Raw genomic sequence first — 22878 nt, forward strand, 5'->3', positions numbered from 1 at the left:
CTCCTCCAGAGCTTGATGTAAGCAGGGCCTGAGGAAGCCAGCAGAGCCGGGCAGTCAGCTGCAGGCACCATAACCCAGCAAGGACCCAAAGTCTCTACCAGGTGGTGTCTCCTTTCCTCCGTGGCCTACAAACCTCCCTGCTAATACACACAGTGGCTGGGCCACCGGCTGGTAGTGGCTGACTGGCCAGTGAGCGTGTGCCTGAGTAAGGCTGGCCTGTCTCAGCCATCCCTGGCCCATGGCTAGGCCCCCCAGCAGGCAAGAGTCATCAACTTTAAAAAACAGCACAAGGGTTGCCTTTGGATTTCTGAAAAATACCCCAAGGACCTGAATGGAGAGGCATCCACACTGCCAACCACAGACAGCGCTAGCCAGACTCAACCATAGCAGCCCTTACGTTCTCCAGGGTGGGGCCCAGAGAAGATTCAAGGTCAGCAAAGACCAGTGAAGGGTTGCAGGACCAAAACAGGTGTTAACAGGCTGGGGCCCTAACCTCCCAGGCCCAAAGCCTTTCCACTACGTAGGCCTTCCTCTTGCCTAGGACCAGATACACACCAAGCTGCTGTTAGGAAGCACTTTATTGACCAGTGGAGCATGGATATTCACTTAGCAGCTCAGCTGCAGACCCTCCTCTCCCCATGTTCTTTTACACAAGTGTGTAAAGGGGACCTTTTATTGCAAAAAGGATTTCCAAAGTCTCCAGGGACAGAACCACAGGCTTCCCTGGACCAAAGTAACCCCATTCCAATCTCCCCATTGGTCAGACACCATCACCCAAACCCACAGTGACCATGGGCCTTAGTCCTGGGCATTGCCTTTCAGAGCAGCTTTGTACTTCCCTGTCATCTCCTTGGGTAATGGCACCAGGCTGGGGCAGGGCACCTGCCCTTCCACTTCACAGATGCACTCCCGCAGGCAGTACTTTCGAGGGCCAAAGTTGGCTGGATGAGAGAGCTGCTTTTTCTCCTCCTCCTCTTCCCTGAGAGTTTCCCTGCCAAAGAGCACAGATGTCAACCAAGCACTGGTGACTCAGCACCAGGCACAGGGGCCGTTTCTCAGCCAAGACAGCCCCACCATCCTCCAGGGACACCTGGATCTCCTGCCTTCTAACCTGCTCCTCACTCCCAAAGCCTATCCCTCCCTCCCTGCTGGCCCCTGAGGAGAGTGCAGGAAGGCCTGCTGTTTGTTGTCCCCTCAGACCACAGGAGCAAGCCTACACAGTGTAGTCAGCCTATCTGCTGCCACACGGGGGGCCCACAGCTCTGACGAACAATCACAGGATAAAGAAGCCTGAAAAGGCCTCTGTGCAGTTTCTCAAAGACAGACTTTTTGGCTTCCCTCTCTTTCTGTCTCTTCTCATTCATGGAAAGAAAGATCTGTCACCAGGAGCCCTGGGGCTAGCTATCTGCTAGCTCCAAGCTGAAGTTCCCAGAAGGGTTAGCAGCTGTGTTTCAGCTTCCTGTCCCCATAGGAGGGAGAGAGGTACTTCTCACCCTGTACAGCCAAGGAGATAAAGCTTACAAACGTTTAGTGATTTGGTGAGCAGCCCCAGCTCTTGTTAGTGTCTGGGGTTCACTGTTAGAGAATCTTACCTCTCAACACCCTTCCCACCTTTTCTTTCTCAAACACTCTGGGCTGAGAAGTTTGCTCCTTCCAGGTCAAACCAAACAACTCACTCAGTTTTCCCCAAGATTTTTCTGATGTGCTCCATGATCTCCTTATTGCTTTTGGTCTCCACATCCACCAGGACCTGCTCCCCAGAATCTGGAAACAAAAAACACAGGGCAGAAAAGAAGCAGAACTCACAGCACACTGGGACTCAAAAACTTGTAATGTGGGACTTGCTTTTAGTGGCAGAAACATTTTAATAAAATAGATATATTTGTTTATATGATCCATAAACCCACCCTTCCTTTTTCCATATTTCTTTAGACCTGAGCAAACTTTAGATATGTAAAAAAAAAGCATGCTGTTTTAATAGAAAGACATTCCATGTTCATAGATAGAAAGACCCAATATTCTTAAGATGGCAATTCTCCCCAAACTGATGTACATAGATTCAATCAATCCAATCCCTACCAAAATCCCAGGAGGTGTTTTTGTAGAAATTTAGAGGTTAAGCCTACAATTCATACAGAAATGCAAACGACCCAAAAGAACCATAAAAATTCTGAAAAATGAGAAAATGGGAGAATATTTACTTTCCAATTTCAAATTTACAAAAAATTAAAATTACTATAATCAAGACAGTGTGGTACTAGTTTAGGAATAGACATACACTGTAATGGAATAAAACTGAGTCCAGAAATAAACCCTTATTTGTAAGCCCAACTGCTTTTCAGCAAAGATACCAAGATGATTCAATGAAGAAAGATAATCTTTTCAACAAATGCTGCTGGGACAACCATCTATATGCTAACAAGTTAATTTAAACCTTTACCCTGCAATGTTAAAATTTTACAAATTAAAACTCAAAATGGGTCCAAGACCTAAATGTAAGCACTCAAACTTTTATAAAACTTCTAGAAGAGAACATGGGAGAAAACTGTCATGACCTTACCTAGGCAAATGTATTTTAGAGATGACATTAACAACATAATCCATAAGAGAAAAAAATTCTATAAAGTGAAAATCAAAAACTTTTGCAGTTCAGAAGACACCATAACCCACAGTCTGGAAGAAAATATTTATAATGCATATATCTGATAAATGACTTGTATGCAGAATATATCAAAAACTCTCACAATGCAATATGACAATCCAACTAATAAAATGGGCAAAGTGTCTGAATGTATTAGTCCATTCTCGCATTGCTATAAAGAAATAACCTGAGGCTGGGTAATTTATAGAGAAAAGAGGCTTAATTGGCTCATGGTTCTGCAGGCTGTACAGGAAGCGCAGCAGCTTCTGCTTCTGGGGAGGCCTCAGGAAGCTTCCAATCATGGCAGAAGGCAAAGGGGGAGCAAGGAGTCGCACACGGTGGGATCAGGAGCGAGAGAGAGAAGGGAAGGGTACCACACTTTTTAACAGCCAGATCTCAAGAGAACTCACTATCACAACCACAGTACCAAAGAGGATGGTGCTAAGCCATTCATGAGAAACCGCCCCCATGGTGACTAGACCAGGCCCACCAAACCCTACCTCAACATTGGGAATTACAACTGAACATGAGACTTGAGTGGGGACACAGATCCAAACTATATCACTGAATAAACATTTAACTAAAATTTTTAACAGGGTGAATAATAAGCACATTAAATGAGATCTCAATGAGTCACTAGGAAAACACATATTCAAACCACAACGAGATATGCAAATGGCCAAAATTTTAAAAGCACAGACAATACCAAGTGCTAATGAGGATTCAGGGTAACTGAGACTCTCATACTTGCTGGTAGAAATGCAAACTATTACTGCCACTTTAGCCAGTGAGATAAGACAAAATAAAGATTGGAAAAGAAGTACAACTGTCTTTATTTGCAGATATTATTACAGTGCCTGTAGAAAATCCTGAGGAATCTAGAAAATAAAAACTAATGGAAATAAGTGAATTTAGGACACAATGCACCTGCACTCAGCCTTGGCAACAGTGAGACCGCATCTTGAAAAAAAGAAAACAGATCCAAGATGGCTGTCTAGCAGCAGCTCAGGGTTGCAGCTCCCAGTGAAGACACAGGGAGTGAGTGGACACCAGACTTCAGACGAATTTTTGTTGCTTACAGAGCAGGAGATTCCCAGCGGAGGAGCCCCACGGGTCGCCATCACGACTCTTTTGGCCAGCATGGCTGTTTTGCTGGCGTCCCAGTGCAGTGGTTCTCAGTGCAGAGTATGTGGGACTGGGTGCCCTTTTAGTTGGCGTTTGGAGCTCCGAGAAGGCAGAGTCACCCATTCAGCTGATTGAGAGGGGACTGAAGCCAGGAGCCAGACCAGGAGATTCCCAGGCAGAAAAGCGCCATGAATCTCAGTGCCACTATTTCAGCCAGCGCGGTCGCCACACGGGAAATTGCATAGATCCCGGCACCTTTTCAGCGGGCAACTGGGGCACCTGGGAGAGAATCGACCATTCAATTAGGAAAAAAATAAAGGGGGCTCCGAGGTGGGGAGCCAGGTGATTGGGCTCGGCTGGTCCCACCCCCACAAAAAAACAGCAATTGGAAACGCTGACGGTTGAGAGTTTCACAGCAAGCACAGCTGAACCTGGGAAGATCCAGGTCTGTGGGGAGGGGTGTCCGCTGAAGGAAACAAAGAAACAGAAATAACATCAGCACCAACAAACTGGACATCCACTCAGAGACCCAATCTGAAAGTCAGCAATTACAAGGATGACAGGTGGACAAATCCACAAAGATGGGAAGAAACCAGCACAAAAAGGCTGAAAACATCCAAAATCAGAATGCCTCTCCTCCTTCAGGGGATTGTAGCTCCTCACCAGCAAGGGAACAAGGCCTGATGGAGAATGAGTGTGATGAATTGTCAGAATCAGGCTTCAGAAGGTGGATAATAAGAAACTTCTGTGAGCTAAAAGAACATGTCCTAACCCAATGCAAAGAAACTAAGAACGTTGAAAAAAGGTTTGACGAAATGCTAACGAGAATAGACAATTTAGAGAGGAATATAAGTGAACTAATGGAGCTGAAAAACACAACACGAGAAATTCACGAAGTATGCACAAGTTTTAACAGTTGAATTGATCAAGCAGAAGAAAGGATATCAGAGGTTGAAAACCAACTCAATGAAATAAAACGAGAAGAAAAGATAAGAGAAAAAAGGATAAAAATGAGCGAGCCAAGTCTCCAAGAAATATGGGACTATGTGAAAAGACCTAATTTACGTTTGATAGGTGTATCTGAATGTGACAAAGAGAATGAATCCAAGGTGGAAAATATTCTTCAGGGTATTATTCAGGAAAACTTTCCCAACCTAGCAAGGCAGGACAATATTCAACTCCAGGTAATACAGAGAACACCACAAAGATAATCCTTCAGAAGAGCAACCCCAAGGCACATAATCATCAGATTCACCAGGGTTGAAATGAAGGAGAAAATGCTAAGGGCAGCCAGACAGAAAGGTCAAGTTACCCACAAAGAGAAGCCTATCAGACTCACAGCAGACCTCTCAGCAAAAACCCTACAAGCCAGAAGAGAGTGGGGGCCAATATTCAACATCCTTAAAGAAAAGAACTTTCAACCCAGAATTTCATATCCAGCCAAAGTAAGCTTCACAAGCAAAGGAAAAATAAAATCTTTTGTGAACAAGCAAGTACTTAGAGATTTCATCACCACCAGGCCTGCTTTACAAGAGCTTCCAAAAGAAGCACTACACATAGAAAGGAACAACCAGTATTAGCCTTTTCTAAAAATATACCAAAAAGTAAACAGCATCAAATAATGAAGAATTTACATCAATTAATGGGCAAAACAGCCAGCTAGCATCAAATGGCAGTATTAAACTCACATATATTATTATTAATTCTAAATTTAAATCGACTAAATCCCCCAATCAAAAGACACAGCCAAAACCCATCGGTATGCTGCATCCAGACCCATTTCACATGCAAGGATACACAAAGACTCAAAACAAAAGGATGGAGGAAGATTTACCAACCAAATGGAGAGCAAAAATAAATAAATAAAAAGCAGGAGCTGCAACTCTCCCCTCTGATAAAATAGACTTTAAAGCAATAAAGATCAGAAGAGGCAAAGAAGGACACTACATAATGGTAAAAGGATCAATGCAACAAAAAGAGCTAATGATCCTATATATATACACACCCAATACAGGAGCACACAGATAAATAAGACAAGTTCTTAATGACTTATAAAAATGACTTATAATGACTTAGACTCCCACACAATAATAGTAGGAGATTTTAACATCACATTGTCGATATTAGACAGATCAACGAGACAGAAAATTAATAAGGATATCCAGGACTTGAACTCAGACCCGGAACAAGTAAACTTAATAAAGATTTATAGAACTCTCCACCCCAAATACACAAAACATACATTCTTAATCAGTACCACATCACACCTATTCTAAAAGTGACCACATATTTGGAAGTAAATCACTCCTCAGCAATTGCACAGCATTTCACAAGTTTAAATGAAATATTGGTTGGCTGCTTGTTATTTTCCTCCCTTATTCCTTCCTGTATCCATTGTTAAGCACATTTATTGGAATAAAAGAGTTTTCAATCCCCATTTTTGGACTGCATTCTAGCCTGGGCAATGGAGCAACACTCCCATTCTCTCTCTCTTCCTCTTTCTTTCTTTCATTCTTTGATTTATTTTTTTCTTTTTTTCTCTCTCTCAAAAAAAAAAAGAAAACAGTTGATTAACTGAATTCATCAAAATTAAAATTTCTGCTCTTCAAAAGACACCACTAAGAAAATGAAAAGCAGGCCATAGACTGAGAGAGAACAAGACACTATCTCTGATGAAGGAAATGCACCCCGAACACATAAAGCACTTGATAAGAAAGCAGCCCCGTTTTTTTTTTTAATGGAAAAAAGATTCAAACAGACTCTTTTATAAAAGAAGTATCTGTGGCCAATAAGCACAGGAAAAGATACTTGGGAGGAATGCAAATTAAAACTCCAATGAGATAGACACCCAATGGAATGGATACAATTTAAAAGATAATTTGTGGGCAGAATAATGGTCCCCAGAGATATTCACATCCTAACCCCCAGAACTTTACACAGCAAAAGGGACATAACAGATGTGATTAAAGTTAAGGAACTTGAGATGAAGAGAGGATCCTGGATCATCCAGAGGGCCCAGGTTAATCCCACAGGTCCATAAAACTGGAGCACCTGGACAGGCTGGCCAGAGAAAGGTGGAAGGATGGAGGGACGACCACATATGCAAGGTTGCTGGTTTTGAAGATGGTAGAACAAGACCACAAGCCAAAGAATGTGGACAGGCCCTAGAATCTAGGAAAGACAAGGACATGGGTTTACCTCAAGCCTCCAGGAAGGAAGGCTCTGCTGACACTGGTCCCAGCCCATGCTGGACTTCTAACCCACAGATCTGCAAGACAATCCATTTATGTGAAGCCACCAAGTTTGGGGTCAATCATTACAGCAGCCCTGGGATATTAATACAACTAACAACACCAGCATAAGCAAGGAGGCACCGCTGCTGGAACTCGAGCACCCTGTGACTGGAGTGCAACACGACACCATGGCTTTGGAAAGGCAGTGCCTGAGAACCTTAAATATGTAGCTGCACTGTGACCTGGCAGCTGCACTCACGTATACCCGACGAGGCCTGAATGTCTCTGTCCACAGAAAAGACCTGCGCAGCCTACACAGGCCGTTACTGTAGCTTTCTTCTTTGCAGCCTGGAGGCCTGCCACTCAAACCTCCTGTCAAGCGTTGAGCAACTACCACCCAGGAGGAGCTGCTGAGGTGACAACCCTGTGGAGTACTGCTGGGATCTGCGTCCTAACCAGTAGTTCTGGCGACCTTCCCTGCCCAGCCTCCTTACTCTCCCCATTTTTCTCAAGGTCTTTGCTCTCATAAATCTCATACCTTTAACTCTCTCAGCATCTTATAAAAACCCAAAGGGTCATCGACAGGTGAGTGGACAGACACACTGCAATACATTCACAGAATGGAATGCCACCCAGCCAGAAAACAGGAAAAACCACAAAATACGTAACCTGGGTGAATCTCAAAACATGAGTAAAAGACAGGCATAAGAGAACACATACCATGAGATTCTAGCTACCCGACATTCTAAAACAAAATGCATCTACAGTGAAAGAAGGCATAACAGGTTGCCTCTGGTGGAAGGGAAATTAATTAGAAAGTAGCACTAAGGGCCGGGCGCAGTGGCTCACGCCTGTAATTCCAACCCGTTGGGAGGCCAAGGCGGGTGGATCACGAGGTCAAAAGATCGAGACCATCCTGGACAACATGGTGAAACCCTGTCTCTACTAAATACAAAAAATTAGCTGGGCACAGTGGCACATGCCTGAAATCCCAGCTACTTGGGAGGCTGAGACAGGAAAATCATTTGAACCCAGGAGGCGGAGAGGTTGCGGTGAGCCGAGAATGCGCCGTTGCACTCCAGCCTGGGCAACAAGAACGAAACTCCGTCTCAAAAAAAAAAAAAAAAAAAAAGAAAGCAGCATTAAGGAACTTACTGCAGTGCTGGGGCATTCTGTGTCTTGGGACATGTATGTAAGTGCACAGGTAGATAACAATGGCCAGAACCCATCCGGCTGCACGTGCTACCTGGGTGTGCCATTACTAGCACACTGAGGTAAATTACACCTCAATAAATTGGTTTAAAAAACATAAACAAAGCTCACATGCACAAACTGCCACAGGACCACCCTTCCAACTTTGCCTGTTGTCTGTTTCTCACAGCACTATTTTTTTTTTTAAGACAGGGTCTCACTCTGTTGCCCAGGCTGAAGTGCAGTGGCATAATCTTGGCTCATTGCAACCTCTGCCTCTTGGACTCAAGCAATCCTCCTGCCTCAGCTCCCCAAGTAGCTAGGACCACAGGCATATGCCACCTGACTAAATTTTTTTTTTTTTTTTTTTTTTGTAGAGATGGGATTTCACCATGTTGCCCTTGCTGGTCTCAAACTCCTAAGCTCAAGAGATCCACCAGCTTCAGCCTCCCTAAGCGCTGGGATTACAGGGATAAGCAACTGCACCACCAGGTCCACAGCACTAATCTTTTGTTAAATTTCTTGTTCATTCTCTGCCTCCCTCTGCTGGATATAATCTCCATGAGGGCAGCAGAAATCTTTGTGTGGCTTCCTGACATCCCAGCACCTGGTCTAGGAGACATGTTACATATTTGTGGAATGAATGAAAAATCATGGCCATTTTGTTTCCTGAAGCATTTCCCAACCTACACTTCATTTGATTCTCACAGCCATGTAAGGTAGACATTTTGCCTTCAGTTGACAAATTTTGAAATGGGACTGTTATGCTCAGGATCAAAGTGTCTGAGAGCTGGGCCAGAATAGCTGTCCTCCTGGGTTTCCAGCAGGCGCCTAACTTAACGGAATAAATATCACTTAGCGCCTGGTCTGAACGTGAACAGCATCGTGTAAGTGCTGAGAGGACACACACAGCACTAAGACAGAGGGGTTCTGGGGACGTGCGGGAGGTCACTCTAGGATGCAGGGAAGGCTTCCTAGAAGTGATGCCCATGCTGAGCTTTGAAGGAATTTTTTTTTTCAGCTAAATGAGCAAAGAAAGACAGAAAGGGGATTCCAGGCCAGGAACACACTTGAGGTGTGACAAGGGACTTTGGAAAAATTAGCCTCATGGTGTGAGGCAGAGGACAAGAAGAGATGAGGCTAGAGAGGGAGAGCAGCCCACACCTCAGTGGCTGCTGTGTGCCTCAGTATGGGGGAGCCAAAGGTGCCAGGAGTCATGGACACACCACAACAGCACGCGTTGCAGGTCATCCTGACACTTGCGCAGGAAGGATGTAGTCTCTCCAGGCATGTCTGGGACAGCCCCTGGACCATGGCGGAGGGCCCACTCACCTAAGTAGAAACGCAGAAAGGGTGATGGCGTCATGTTCTTAAACATCATGATCTGCACCCAAGGGTTTTTGTATTGAATCTGAGGTATGTTGAAAAATACAAATTTCCTGCAAAAGGGAAGAAATGAAACCTATGAAACAGTTTTTAACCTAAAATTTTACACATAGGTATTTTTCTAAGGAGAAAGTCCAGTGCTTTCATCAGATTCTCAGAGAATCTGCCCCGCCAAACAGCTGAGAAAAACAACTTGCAGGGATCCTCTTAGGAGATTCCCTGAATGACGTGGGGACCCCTGGGCAGGCATTTGAGGGGAAGGAAATCTGTATCCCAACTTGCACTGCAAGCTAACCTAACCCCAGTGCAAAAGCAAACTGAAAATGAAACTATGAAAGGCACTACTTGGTGATTTGTGTCATGAAGACAAGGTATAAACATGAGTGACAGTTCATGGAGCTGTATCCTTACTGGTGTGCACCATATCTAGGTTATACCACAATTTTAAAATAACGAGACCAATGTATTTACACATGGGGGAACATTTTTACAATTTAGGAGTGGAGGAACACCTTTAAACTTAGAAGATTTAAACACTGATTCATACTTCAAAGAAAACAAAAGGCCTTGCAAAAATAAAAACATGCATAACCATAGTATTCTATTTGGCATAACTGTGTATAGCACTTACAGAGTAATATTAATCTGAACACTGAATATTGTCCTATACAAATTGGAAGAATAATATTGGGAGGAGTGGGTGGAGGAGTACGGAGGTTTTGGGGATGAGAAGTAGCAATGGTGGTGAGAGCGCTAAGTTCCCACATTCTGTAGTGCCAAGTCCACAGATAACGCCTAACACTAAAACTCAGCAAGTAGCTCTCAGCTGGGTACAATGGCTCACACCTGTAATCCCAGCACTTTGGGAAGCCCAGGCAGGAAAAGTGCTTGAGCCCAGGAGTTTGAGACCAGCTTGGGCAACATAGGGAGACCCTGTCTCTATAAAAAAAAAAAAATTAAAACTTATCTGGGTGTGGTGGTACGTGCCTGTGGCCCCACCTACTTGGGAGGCTGAGGCAGGAGGATCACTTAAGCCCGGGAGTTTGAGGTTGCAGTGAGCTAGTGAGCTGTTACTGTACCACTGCATTCCAGCCCAGACAACAGAGCAAGATCCTGCCTCAAAAAAAAAAAAAAAAAAAGTGACTCTCTGAAGATATTGTTTAACTATACGGGTATAAGACTCTAAATAGTTAAGCCTTGAAAACTGCTGCCTCTAGGAGAGGAATGGAGGCCTTGGAGACCCCCACAGCACACAGGTCTGGAAGCTCAAAGGCTGAATTTACCCTCCAGGGCTTAGGGTGCCTGTTTAGTTTCCACTCCACTGCAGAGTATCCCAATGTCACAGAACTTTTTACAGATAAACCAGGACATAGCCAGGTAAGACTTTCCCATACTTTAAACTACTAGGACAGAAATGCAACAGAGATCTTAAAATGGTTCTTGCTGAAACACAGGAGGAAAGTTAATAATGGCACTGAACCTTGAGTTGAGCACCTGCTTTATATGTCAGACATTTTGCTAGGCATCTGACTCTCCAATCCTCAACAACCCCGGAAGGTGGGGTTCTACAACTAAGGAAACTGAGGTCAGAATTAAACGCCCCAGGTCTAACTGGGCTGATTAGTCTGGCCTTCGATCACACTGTTCTGTCACAATCAAATTCACCCTGAGGCTTGCAGCCACTTCTTAAAGGTAGAACACCTGGTAGGGGTTGAGTAGGAACTTGGCCCTTAGATACTAAACAAGGCAGCTTTCCACTTCCCCCAGCAGGTACCCAAAGACTGGCTGGTCCAGGACTGCAGTACCAGTCACAGGCACTTGGGATGGAGGTGGGTCTCAATGGGGCAGCTGAAGTGAGGAGGGCACATGAACGAACAAGGGCTGGGGATTAGGGGAGGAGTATGGCTAGCCAGAGCAAGGCAGGCAGACTCCAACCCATGGGCACAAGATCACAGAGGGCACAGGTGGCACAGGCCATCCCCTACCACCAGGAACAAAGAAACAGCGAATGACTGTATCCCATTTACCTAGAGGATATTAAAATATTTGAGAATGTGAGTAAGAGGCTCACAGGCTTATCTTGATTGGCCAGAGATTTACATAAAAATCTGGATTTCGGCTTCTTGACAAATCAGAAATTCTCCACAGAGCCCGCAATGCCAAGCAATGCAAGGACCTCCAGACAGGGGACGTGTTCTCCAGCTCACTGAGGGCCCCACCGAGCCCCCCACGTCTTCTCATGATCTGCCTGGCAGTTGCCCTGGGACAGAGATGCGCACAGTTGTGCAGCAGGTTATGAAGGAGTATCTGGGTGCCCATTCACCCTAAGACCAAGCCAGCTGATTCCAGGCAACCGTCAAGCCAGCTGATTCCAGGCAAGCAGGTCCAAGTTCTCATATTCACCTGCGCAGAGCAAATGGCTAGGAAGTGGCTTCCGGATCTCTTGAAGGGCCATGCAGTGAAGGTTCATCACCAAGGGGACCATGCCCCACAAGAAGTTGCTCCTTGCCCCCACGTCTCATTTTGATCCATCCCACACACGCAGTCCCAAAGTTTCTGCGGGCTAACGCTGTCTCTCCCATCACTGATGAACTCGCAGCGCACAGCCTAGCACTCAGAGGCACTCAATAAATGTAGAATTCATACCTGACGACCCTAAGGCCTGCTTACTGCAGCCTCAGGGTCAATCAAAACCTTTCACTAGCCAGCTGCCATTCAATGAGTCCCTACTCTGCTGCCAGCTGAAAGACATCCTAGGAGTTCCCCGAGTGGGGGTAGGGTCTGAGGCTGCACAGCTGACATAATCACTTCCTTCCAAACCTGGAGTCCCGAAAGAAGTACTTTCACTTACTCCGGGCCACACAGCCCGGCTCACCGCTCACTGGCTGGCATGGTGTCTCATGGAGCCGCAAGTTACTTAACCTCTCCGTCCGCTTTTAAGAGTGGGGATAAGCTGGGGTTTCTGTAGGCATCGGAAGAGAGAAAGAAAGCGCGAGAAGCATTCGGCACTGTGCGGGACAGGATCAGTGTTCGCCGCTGTTTTTCTCTCAGATCCGTCCTGGGGCAAGGGTGTCAACCCCGTCACCCTAAGAGGAACTGCGGCTGCCCCTCCCCAGCGCTTGCCTTGCTGGCCACAGGGGCCAAGGGAACTAATGGCCTCCCTCGGGTCAGCCTCGCCCACCGAGCCAGAGGAAGGAGATCTAGGAGTGGAGTTCTTGTCCTGTCCCCCGAACCTCGTCACGACTGTAGCCGGAGCTGGACAGCTGTAAAATGGGGCGCCACAAGGGGGGGGCAGCCCCGGGGGTGAACGGACGCCCAGCGTTGGCTCCCTCACGTTACCAGAAGGCTAGCACGACTAACAGGTTACGGCTCGCCAGGCCGCCGGGGCTGCTACTGACCTGGCGCCCTCGCCCAGCTCCCCGCGCGTGTTGTAATTCACTGTCATGACCTTCACGGAGTCCTTGAACACCACGTTCCCCTGGTTCAGGTATTGGAGGGTACGACGGATGGGGAAGCGGCCCTTCATGGGCATAGCGACAACAGTGGAGAGGCTGCCTCACGAGCCGCGAATCTAGTAGCTATGAGAAATTACTACCTAGCACCTGGCGCGGACCTCAAGCCGCCGGGTTCCACTTCCCGCGCAGACGCACAGAAGACACTTCCCGGAGGGCAGCGCGCGCCGCGGAGCAGCCTGGGACTTGTAGTCCCGTCGGATGGCCTTGAACCAGGCGCGGCGAGAGCGGGCGTGTGCATCTTCGCTTTAGGACGCCTTCCCCTTGGAACGTTTAGATTTTCGCGTCCTGTAAATTGGTCATTTCCCCACCCACCCACGGGAAAATATTTTTACATAGGCTAAAAATCAGACATTGCAATAGGAAATAAGAGAACTGAGTTTGGATACCAAGTCAGCTGATAACGTGCAATTAAACCTAAAGTCCGTTTTTCACTCTGAACATCTCGTTTTAACATGAAGAGTTCAAACTGCACTTTCTGACATTGACTTAAACTTCTTAGCAAAAGAAAAAAGATGGTTTGGGATCAATTCCTTCCTAAGTTCAGCCACTCAACAGCTCTGGACCTCAATTGTCTCATAAACAAACTATGGATGAGATGCATTTTCTGTGGTCAGGCGCGGTGGCTCCAGCCTATAAACACGGCCCTTGGGGAGGCCGAGGCAGGAGGATGGCTTAAGATCAGGAATTTGGGTCCAGTCTGCCCAACATGGCAAAAACTCCATCTCTACTGAAAATACAAAAATTAGCCAGACATGGTGGCAGCGCCTGTGGTCTCCCCTACTCAGGAGGTGAGGTGGATTGTTGAACCCGAGAAGTGGAGGCTGCAGTGAGCTGAGATCGCACCACTGCACTCCAGCCTGGGTGACAGAGTGAGACTCTGTCTCAAAAAATAATAATAAAAATAAAAAAAATCAAGAGATGCCTTTCTCTTTATCAAGTACTCTTGATCTGAAAGTTATTTCTCCTTCTCTTTTGAAGAGTAATTTTGCCATATTTAGAATTCTAGGTGTTAATTTAGAATTCTAGGTTAATGAGCCCATTTAGGCATTCTTCATTTAAGGTTTTAGCTTATAGCACTTCCTTTTGATTCTTAGGGTTTTATAACTTTAAATACTTCACTATTCTCTTTTTTTGCTTGCATGGCTTCTAACAAATAATTAGCTACAATTATGTTTATAGGTATGACGGCTTTTTCCTCTAGCTTATTTCACAATTTTTTCTTGGTGTTTGGTTTACAGGTTTAGAATAAGATCATGCAGAGCTGAAGATGTTTTGTATTTATCCCACTTGGAGTTCTCTGAGCTTCCTGGATCTGTGATTTCATGTCTGTCATTAATTTTGAAAAGTTCTTGGCCGGGCATGGTGGCTCACGCCTGTAATCCAAGCACTTTAGAGGCCAAGGCAGGCAGATCACCTGAGGTTGGGAGTTCAAGACCAGCCTGACCAACATGGTGAAACCTCCTCTTAAAAAAAAAAAGAAGTTCTTGGCCATTTATTACTTCAGATATTTCTTCACTCTTTTCTCTTTCTAGTATTCCAGTTAAATGCATTTTACATCTTCTGAAATTGCCTCATAGTTCTTGAATGTTCTGGCTGGGGGGTGGCAGGGGGTTCTCTTTGCATTTTAGTGGGTAAATTTGTTGACCTGTCTTCAAACTCATTGATTCTTTGGCTATAGACAGTCTACTGATGAGCCCATTAAGGCATTCTTCATTAAAGGTTTTAACTTCTAGCACTTCCTTTTGATTCTTAGGGTTTTCTATTTGTTTTGAGACAAAGTCTCACGCTGTCACCCAGGCTGGAGTGCATGGCTCGATCTCTGTTCACTCCAACCTCCACCTCCCCAGGCTCAAGCGATTCTCCCACCTCAGCCTCTTAAGTAGCTGGGACTACAGGTACACACCACCATGCCTGGCTAATTTTTGTATTTTTAGTAGATGCAGGGTTTCACCATGTTGGCCTGGCTGGTCTCAAACTCCTGACCTCAAGTGATTTGCCTGCCTCAGCCTCCCAAAGTGCTGGAATTACAGGTGTGAGCCAATGCACCTGGAATGATTCTTAGTCTCTGTTTACATTACCCATCTGTTCTGGTCTGTTGTTTACTTTTACCATTAGATCCCCCTAACATATCACATTTTAAATTCTTGTCTGATAATTCTAACATCTGAGTGTGGTTCTGATGTTTGGTGTGTTTCATCTGATTGTTGAGGTTTTTTTTCTTGCCTTTTAGCATGCTTATGATTTTTTCGCTGAAGGTGGAATATCCACTGTATTGGGCCATAGGAACTGGGGTAAATAAGCCTCTAGTATGAGAACTTATGTTATCTGGCTAAAAGTTGAGCTGTATTTAATGTTTGCTCTAGCTGTAGGTGTCAGAGTCTTCCAGTTCCTCTAGTGTCTTTGTGTTTATCTCCTCTTGCCTTTGGGCTTCCCTAGATATTCCTCCTTAGATAGTCTGTGTCTTGCATCTCTTCCAGCTGTAAGTCACTGTTACTATCCTAGAGTCGTGGTGGTGTGGTGGAAAAACATGGGGAAGTGAAGCATTCTATAATCTTATTAAATCTCAGCATTTTAATGGGTCTGTGTCCTTGGGATGTGACCTTCACAAGTATTTTTTCTTTCCTTTTTTTTGTTTTTTTGAGGCAGTGTCTTGCTCTGTCACCCAGGCTGGAGTACAGTACAGTGGCACAATCACGGCTCACTGCAGCCTCTACCTCCTAGGCATGTGCCACAATGCCTGGTTTATTTTTGTATTTTTTGTAAAGATGAGGTTTCACCATATTGCCCAGACTGGTCTCAAACTCCTGGGCTCAAGCAATCTGGCCAACTTGACCCCCCAAAGTGCTAGAATTACAGGCATGAGCCACTGCACTGGCCCATAAATATTTCTCAATTCCCCTTGGTAACCCCTTAAATGACCCAGGAAGGCCAAAGGGGGCTGGAATGGGAGAAATGCCCTCCTCCAGGTGGGATAAGGCTCTGTGAAAAAGTGCTTTCCTCTAGGGAATAAGCTTTGTTATGGAGAAGGCTCTGATTACAAAGATGATTCTTCCCATCCCCTGCTAGAGCCACCAGAGGGTCTTTCTCAGCTCTTCACCAAGAGAACCAAGTAGGGTAAAACCCAGGAAAGTGTTGGGGGTGAGGGGGAGTTGCTCATTCCCATGCTTGTTCACACTCAACCTCCAGCAGTTCATCAAAATTACCATTTACGTTTTACTACTAGTATGGCTCCAGTGGCTTCTGCTCCAGGCAATCAGATGTTGCTGACTCTCTGGACTCACCTCTCTCCAGATTTTGGGATGGCATTTTGCCCTGCAAACTTAGCTCTCTAAAGGGCTCAAGAAAGGCCACTGATTTTGTTTGCCCAGCTTTTTCTTGTGGTAAAGATAGGTAACTTTCACACTCTACATGTCTGAGCTGAAACCAGAAGTGCCTTCTGAAGTATTTTTACAACTATGCTAGGCTTCCTGAAGAGTTAGGCCTAAGTTTTTCATCTTAAAGTCCACAGGAGGCACTTACTAGGGATGAGACACCCTATTCCATGTTAGAAACATGGGTGTCCACATACAACACAATCTAGGGCAGCTTGGGTTTTGCAGTCAGACAGACCTAGGCTGGAAACCCAGCAGTGCAACCCTAAGCAAGCTTAACTTCACTACTCACTCATTTTTACATCCGTAAACTGGGGTTATTGGGAAGATTGAGGTAAGTCATGCATAATACTTGGCACTCAGTCTAGCATAAAGTGAGCACTACATATAATATTCTCCTGGTTTAGGAATCTACATAGGCCCTAGGAAGGTCTCAGTTTCAAAGATATGGGTAAAGTCACTATCAGAAACCAACTCAGCAGCACCCAATCTCATTACCATTGACCACTCCCCATTGACCATTTCTGCCACCTTTGAGCTTGACACAATGCTTCAGCACCCACCACCACCTGAGCCAGCTACTTGCTACTGAGGGCAAAGTAAGTCAGACAGATCTGGATTGAAACCATCATTCCACCACTGAACTGGCTGTGTGGCCTAACCCAGGCTAATCTCTCTTAACTTTTCTATGTCTGGGGTCAGATGAACAGCTGAGTAACTACCTCACAGGTATGCTAGTAGTGCTAATGGATGTAAATGTGGTCACGCAGAGGTGGTGACTGGCACAGGTGGCAGCCATAAGGTTCCTCAATCTCTGAGCCTCAGTTTCTTCCAGTGTGAAACAGGGACGATAGGATCATTAAGAGATCTGCACTATGCTTGTGTAAAACTGTTCATTTAACCAGCACTGCAGGAATAACGGGATAAGGCCAGAACTGGAACCCATAAATATCCCCTGTTCAGAGCCCAGTGACCTTCATTTTTTCCAGAGGACTTCACCAGACAAACAACACAGGAGCTGGAACTATCTTCTGATACTCATATGGTTGTCATTCAAGAAAGGAGAAGGGATGTCATCTGATAGTCTCACTTGTAACACACGTGCACATAGACACATACACCCCCAACCTCTATCTCAAATTTTATTTTATTTTAAAAAAAGGCTCCAATACAAGGCCCCAGAGAAGTGCATGCAAATCAATGACCCTCAAAGTGACAGTCATTGTCAGATAACAAGCACAATCTGCTATAGTCTGTGACCTGGTAAAGAGATCAGCTTTTCCTTTTGAGTCCCATCACCAACAATGCTAATGTCCAACCTACCACACAGCTCACAATGACTCAGAGGTATATTTTAGTATATGAACAGCAAAGACATGTTGAGCTGCAAGTACAATGAGTAAGTATCCTTAGAGTATTATCCAGGGGGAAATACAAACAAGGCATAAAAGGGAAAAGCCAACTTCACCTGATGCCTGAATCCCAACGTCTTTTCCATATTTCTCATGATCTGCGTCTAGGGAGTTCTGCTATTGCTATAACAAGATGTTGCTCATTTGGTGATGAGATGGAGTTGTTTGCCTTGGAAGACTACAGGAAAGGTGAATATTCAGGTGGTAAGAATCCGAAGTTGTGGTTATAATAGATAGGCCAGGTTTTCCCTGCTGTCAACCCATCTCTGTAACTCCAACTTTGTGCCTGTATAAATTCTGTGAGATGGTATAGCTAATGGTTACAAAATTCTAACCTGTGATGTATATATTTATAGGAAAATATAACCATGGAAGAATTAAATGGAAGAATTCATAGAAGAATACAACAATGGATAAACTTTATCAAATCAAAAGAATATGATTTTAGTTTGGTTTAATATATTCAATGAGTTGGTGTTTTTTGTTTTTTGTTGTTTTTGAGACCGTCTTGCTCTTGTCACCCAGGCTGGAGTGCAGTGGTGCGATCTCATCTCACTGCAACCTTCCGAGTTCAAGCAATTCTCGTGCCTCAGCCCCACTGAGTAGCTGGGATTATAGGCATCTGCCACTACGACTGGCTAAGTTTTGTATTTTTAGTAGATACAGGGTTTACCATGTTGGCCAGGCTGGTCTTGAACTCCTGACCTTAGGTGATACACCCGCCTTGGCCTCCCAAAGTGCTGGGATTACAGACGTCAGCCACTGCCTGGCCAGGTTTTTAAAAATAGTTAAAAAAAAAAAAATGTTTCTTGTGTGTTTCTCAATGCTATTACTTACAGATTGCTACCTGAGGTGATCTGAGGGAAAGGGTATGTTTAGTGAATTAGTCTTAATCAAAATCACCAGCTAATTAAAAGAGAAATGTTCTCATAAGAAAAATAATTATGAGGGAAAGCAGCAATTAGCTTCTGGAACTACCTGCTTTTCAATTCATCCTCTTGTCAGAGAAATGAGAGCCTAAGCAGGGAGGAGCCTAACAGCCATCTGGGAAACCCTCTAGAATAACAGAGAAATGTCATGGGCCTCAGGTAAGAAAAGAGGCCTGTGCCAGGCAACATCTTAGATGCCTGGTTGCCAACTTCTCAAAACCCATAACAACCAGCAGGGTTGCTGACCGGCTGACCTTCGTTAACCCACTCATACGGCTATTTGTGAACAGATCCCAAATGCAAAGGGTCCTTCACACACTTCTACCCACTCCCTGTGCCTACACCCCTATACAAGACTTTTTCATTCAACCAAAAGACTAAGAAATGTGCTAAAGAAATGTGAACAACATCAACACAAATACAGATTATTTTTTCATCAAGAGTTCAAACATTCCCATTACCAAGAGCAGTCTTCACCAGAATGTAACACAATGAATTTCAGTTCTCACACCAGTAACCAGTGAAAGTATGGCCTAGAGCTAGTTACAGGGCATAAAGTGACTCGTGGTTAGTTATTCATTAGTTAAGATGAGTAACTGCAGAAACTCTACCCAGAGCTGAGCACATGTGGGTATGATGTCAGATGTCAGTTAAGGGTTATGTTCCTATAAACCAAAGCACCAAAGCTAAATTAACAACTTCCCTTTCTGGCCTTAATTGGCCAATAGTCTAAGTACTATGGTGCTACCAGCATGATCCTGGATTGTGCTTCTTCAAACATTTCAGGTTCTTAATACTAATATTGTTAATAAAATACATCATTAGGGTGGGCACAGTGGCTCACACCTGTATTCCAGCACTTTGGGAGGCGCCAAAGTGGCGGATCACTTGAGTCCAGCAGTTTGAGACCAGCCTGGCCAACATGGTAAAACTCTGCCTCTACAAAAAATACAAAAATTAGCCAGGCATGGTGGCACACGCCTATAATCCCAGCTATTTGGGAGGCTGAGGCCCAACAATTGCTTGAACCCAGGAGGCTGAAGTTGCAGTGAGCTTAGATTATGCCACTGCACTCCAGTCTGGGTAACAAAGACAGACACTGTCTCAAAAAAAAAAAAAAAAATCTCATCAGTGCCCCAGCTCAGGACAAGATGAACCAAAATGGAAGACGGCTGATCAAATAGCCTTGGAAATTATTTTAATTTTACCTTCTGACTCTGGGAACTTCCCTCCTTCTTGCAATGTTCCACAAAAGCTTCCAGATCACCAATTCCTAAATTAGAGACTAGGCCTTTTAAACAGGCCCAGATCAGAGTAATTTTGCCAAGCTCTGGAGGGAGATTTCTCCAGTGACAGAATTGTTCCATCAGAACAAGAGTGGTGAAACTCTTCTCACAAAAAATGTTAACCACTCTTATTTTCTAAAAAGCTCAGGACCAGATTCACATTGATAACCCTACACTGGGAACTTAACTTCCTGAAAGAGACAAAAAGGACTTAAACTGAGAAAATAGACCCTAGTGAAATATTCCTGTCACCCTGCCTTAAAAAGAGGTGCTGGGCTCTCCTGCATCTAAACTTTCCCCTTTATATAACAGCACCTCCCCATTCTGCTGTATTGACAGGAAGCACCAAGCAGGGGAGAGGCAGCCCCACGTGAAATGGAACTCACAGCCTACTAGGGATGGACTTCTATCTGAGCAGAATACAGCTCAATGGAATCTATCTCCTCTGTCTTGGCTAAAGGAAGGGGCTCTAAAAAGGCTGCCCTATAATACTGCATAAGGACCCAAGACTAGCAGTAACAAATGGACCCAAGAGGTGCATAGCAGCCATTTCTGCCCGGGGCCCAACAGAGCTGCATTTAGTTATATCTGGGTAGTAAAAATGTAAACTCCCTTCAAAAGTGGTAAACCCCTGATTACAAAAAAATAATAATAAACAGGAAAAACAGCAAATGAATGCTGATTCTCCCTGTTCTAGTTTCTATTTTATTATTCAACTGTAGTGGAAATACCTCAAAGAGCACAACAGTGTGCATCTGAGTTCTCACCCTGCCACCTTCCCCATCCATCCCACCTGCCCTGCTCCTGCTCCACTGGCTCCTGCCAGACCCCTGGGCCCAAAGATGCCCTCCCCATTGCTGGTCAGTCAGTGCCCCCCTTCTGCTTGGCCAGGGTGTGCTTCAGCTCCCGCAGGTTTTCCGTCAGCACCTCTACCTCATCCAGACGGCCGCACTGCTTGGCATCAAAGATGTATGCCTTGATGTTATCGATCTGTTGCAGCAGGAGCTCCTCTTCTATGGGCTCCTCAGCTTCTGGCCCACTGTCACTGTCCATCTCAAAGGGGTTGGTACAGGTGGGTTCCTCAAAGGGGTTGCCAGGAACCAGAGGGCTTGAGTGTCTCTGCTGGGGATGTTCGGCTTCCTCGTTGAAGGGGTTAGGAGCTGGGCTGTCTGGGTGAATGAATGGATTCCCAGCCATTGCCTCCTCCTTGTCATCCTCTTCCTCAAAAGGATTGTACTCTTTCGAGATATGGGCTGAAGGGCCGAAGGAAGCCCCTGCAGCAGGAGGACTAGCGGTGCCCTCTTCCATAGGGCTGGAAAGGTCTTCCTCATCAAAGGGGTTTAAGGAGGGCCCCTCATTTTGCTGTGACATGCTGCTCTGGGTTAACAGCTCCTGGCCAAGGGCTGAGGGCCCAGACCACACTCTGATGGGCTCTTGAGCTGAGCTGGGTGTAGGAGTCTTCGGAGCTATGCTGCTTTGAATTGAGGAAGAGCCTAGATCCAAAGCGTAAGCAAGGTGGGTACGAGGCTCTCTGCTGGGCTCCAGCTGAAAAGGGCCGATTTCTCGGAAGTCCAGGGACCTAGTTCGTGTGTGCAGGGATGCCACGCGAAATTGCTCCCTTTCTCGTTCCAACTCCCGTTCACGAAGCATTTGCAGCTGTTCCCGCTGTAGGTCCTCTTCCTCAGCCTGCCTCCGGGACAGCTCGATGGCCTTCTCTGTCTGCTGCTGGTCATACTCGTCCTGCAGCTGCCGCAGGTTCTCCTGCAGGGTACGCACTTCATCCTTGCGGCCTGCAGCCTTGGCCTGCTTGATGAACGATGTGATGTTGTGGATCTGCTGGAGGAGAGGGTCTGAGTCCTCACTCTGCCCCTGACCTCCTGACAGCGGGAGCCAGCCCTCAGCCTTTCTCAAGGGGGCAGGGCCCCTGCGGAGAGATGCCACCTCGCCGTTGGCTGCTTGAGAAGCCAGGCCACTATGCCTTTCCTCAAGCCTTCGCTGGGACTCCAGGGCAGCCTGGGGAGACAGCAAAACAGAGAGAAGAAACAGTCACCATGCTGGCAGCAGCCCACACTGTCAGCCACCCTCTGTTGTCCTTCTATCCCTGAGCCAGTGACACTCCAATTTCCCACCTGAGGACAAAGATATCCAACTGCTAAAATCTTCATGTTTTTGTGTATGTGGGTGGAAGGGAGACCCTGATTTTCAAAAATAGAATATAATGAATAAGTTAGGGCATCAGATTTTCTCAGTCTTAAATCACAGGCTATAGCCAGGCACGCCTGTAATCCCAGCACTTTGGGAGGCCAAGGCGGGCAGATCATGAGGTCAGGAGCCTGGGCAACATAATGAAACCCCATCTCTACTAAAAATACAAAAATTAGCCAAGTGTAGTGGTCTGCACCTGTAGTCCTAGCTACTTGGGAGGCTGAGGCAGGAAAATCACTTGAACCGAGGAAGCAGAGGTTGCAGTGAGCTGAGACCACACCATTGCACTCCAGCCTGGTGACAGAGTGAGACTCTGTCTCAAAAAAAAAAAAAAAGATTCACAGGCTGTACACTTTTCTTAAACCTCTGAGATCTGTTCCCCTCATCTATACTGGAATCTCACACAGCGTTAAATACATGTATAATTTCCTGTTTAAGACTGCATATTCCAATATGTTCCATAAGGAACTTCCTAATGTCTTGGTCCTCTGCGACTTCTACCATAGGGAGAACTGCCAATCTCTGTGGTATTCCAGCCATGAGAGAATCAGCAAAAGCTCTGAAAGAAAAATAGGACCTGGGGA

General features: G+C 45.6%; 3 protein-coding genes across 12 annotated transcripts in view; 1 reads left to right on the forward strand and 2 right to left on the reverse strand.

Moving 5' to 3' along the window:
• NR2C2 (nuclear receptor subfamily 2 group C member 2) overlaps positions 1–13164 on the forward strand; it is a 115494-nt gene extending 102330 nt beyond the window's left edge. The window contains exon 16 of the transcript XR_013527520.1: positions 8568–13164. The gene's annotated coding sequence lies outside the window, so the exon portion shown is untranslated. The remainder of the gene's footprint in view (positions 1–8567) is intronic.
• Positions 561–18153, reverse strand: MRPS25 (mitochondrial ribosomal protein S25). Of its 2 annotated transcripts, none has more exons than XM_078351740.1 (4): positions 13172–18153; positions 9523–9629; positions 1677–1764; positions 561–991 (listed from the first exon to the last, which is right to left on the reverse strand). In XM_078351740.1, the coding sequence occupies exons 1-4, from the start codon at positions 13327–13329 to the stop codon at positions 799–801; spliced, it is 546 nt and encodes a 181-aa protein (XP_078207866.1). In that variant the 5' UTR covers positions 13330–18153; the 3' UTR covers positions 561–798. The 2 variants fall into 2 exon arrangements, with proteins under 2 accessions (XP_078207866.1, XP_003734944.1); XM_003734896.6 differs by having other exon boundaries at positions 12975–13233.
• RBSN (rabenosyn, RAB effector) overlaps positions 17592–22878 on the reverse strand; it is a 32283-nt gene continuing 26996 nt past the window's right edge. For all 9 annotated transcript variants that reach the window (XM_035273781.3, XM_078351727.1, XM_008982200.5 and 6 more), the window contains one exon: positions 17592–22102. In XM_035273781.3, coding sequence (XP_035129672.1) covers positions 20951–22102 — 1152 coding nt within the window. In that variant the 3' untranslated portion in view covers positions 17592–20950. The remainder of the gene's footprint in view (positions 22103–22878) is intronic.

The sequence above is a fragment of the Callithrix jacchus genome, chromosome 15 (genome assembly GCF_049354715.1).
Source record: "Callithrix jacchus isolate 240 chromosome 15, calJac240_pri, whole genome shotgun sequence".
NCBI classification, from domain to species: domain Eukaryota; kingdom Metazoa; phylum Chordata; class Mammalia; order Primates; family Cebidae; genus Callithrix; species Callithrix jacchus.

Excerpts from the sequence above, each read along its gene's own strand:
- MRPS25 (XM_078351740.1), bottom strand. The coding sequence starts at position 13,329 with ATGCACACGCCCGCTCTCGCCGCGCCTGGTTCAAGGCCATCCGACGGG. Across the intron at positions 1,765-9,522 it reads CTTTCTGCGTTTCTACTTAG|ATTCTGGGGAGCAGGTCCTG; the intron begins GTGAGTGGGCCC and ends TTTTGTTTCCAG. Across the intron at positions 992-1,676 it reads AAAATCTTGGGGAAAACTGA|GGAAACTCTCAGGGAAGAGG; the intron begins GTGAGTTGTTTG and ends GCTCTTTGGCAG.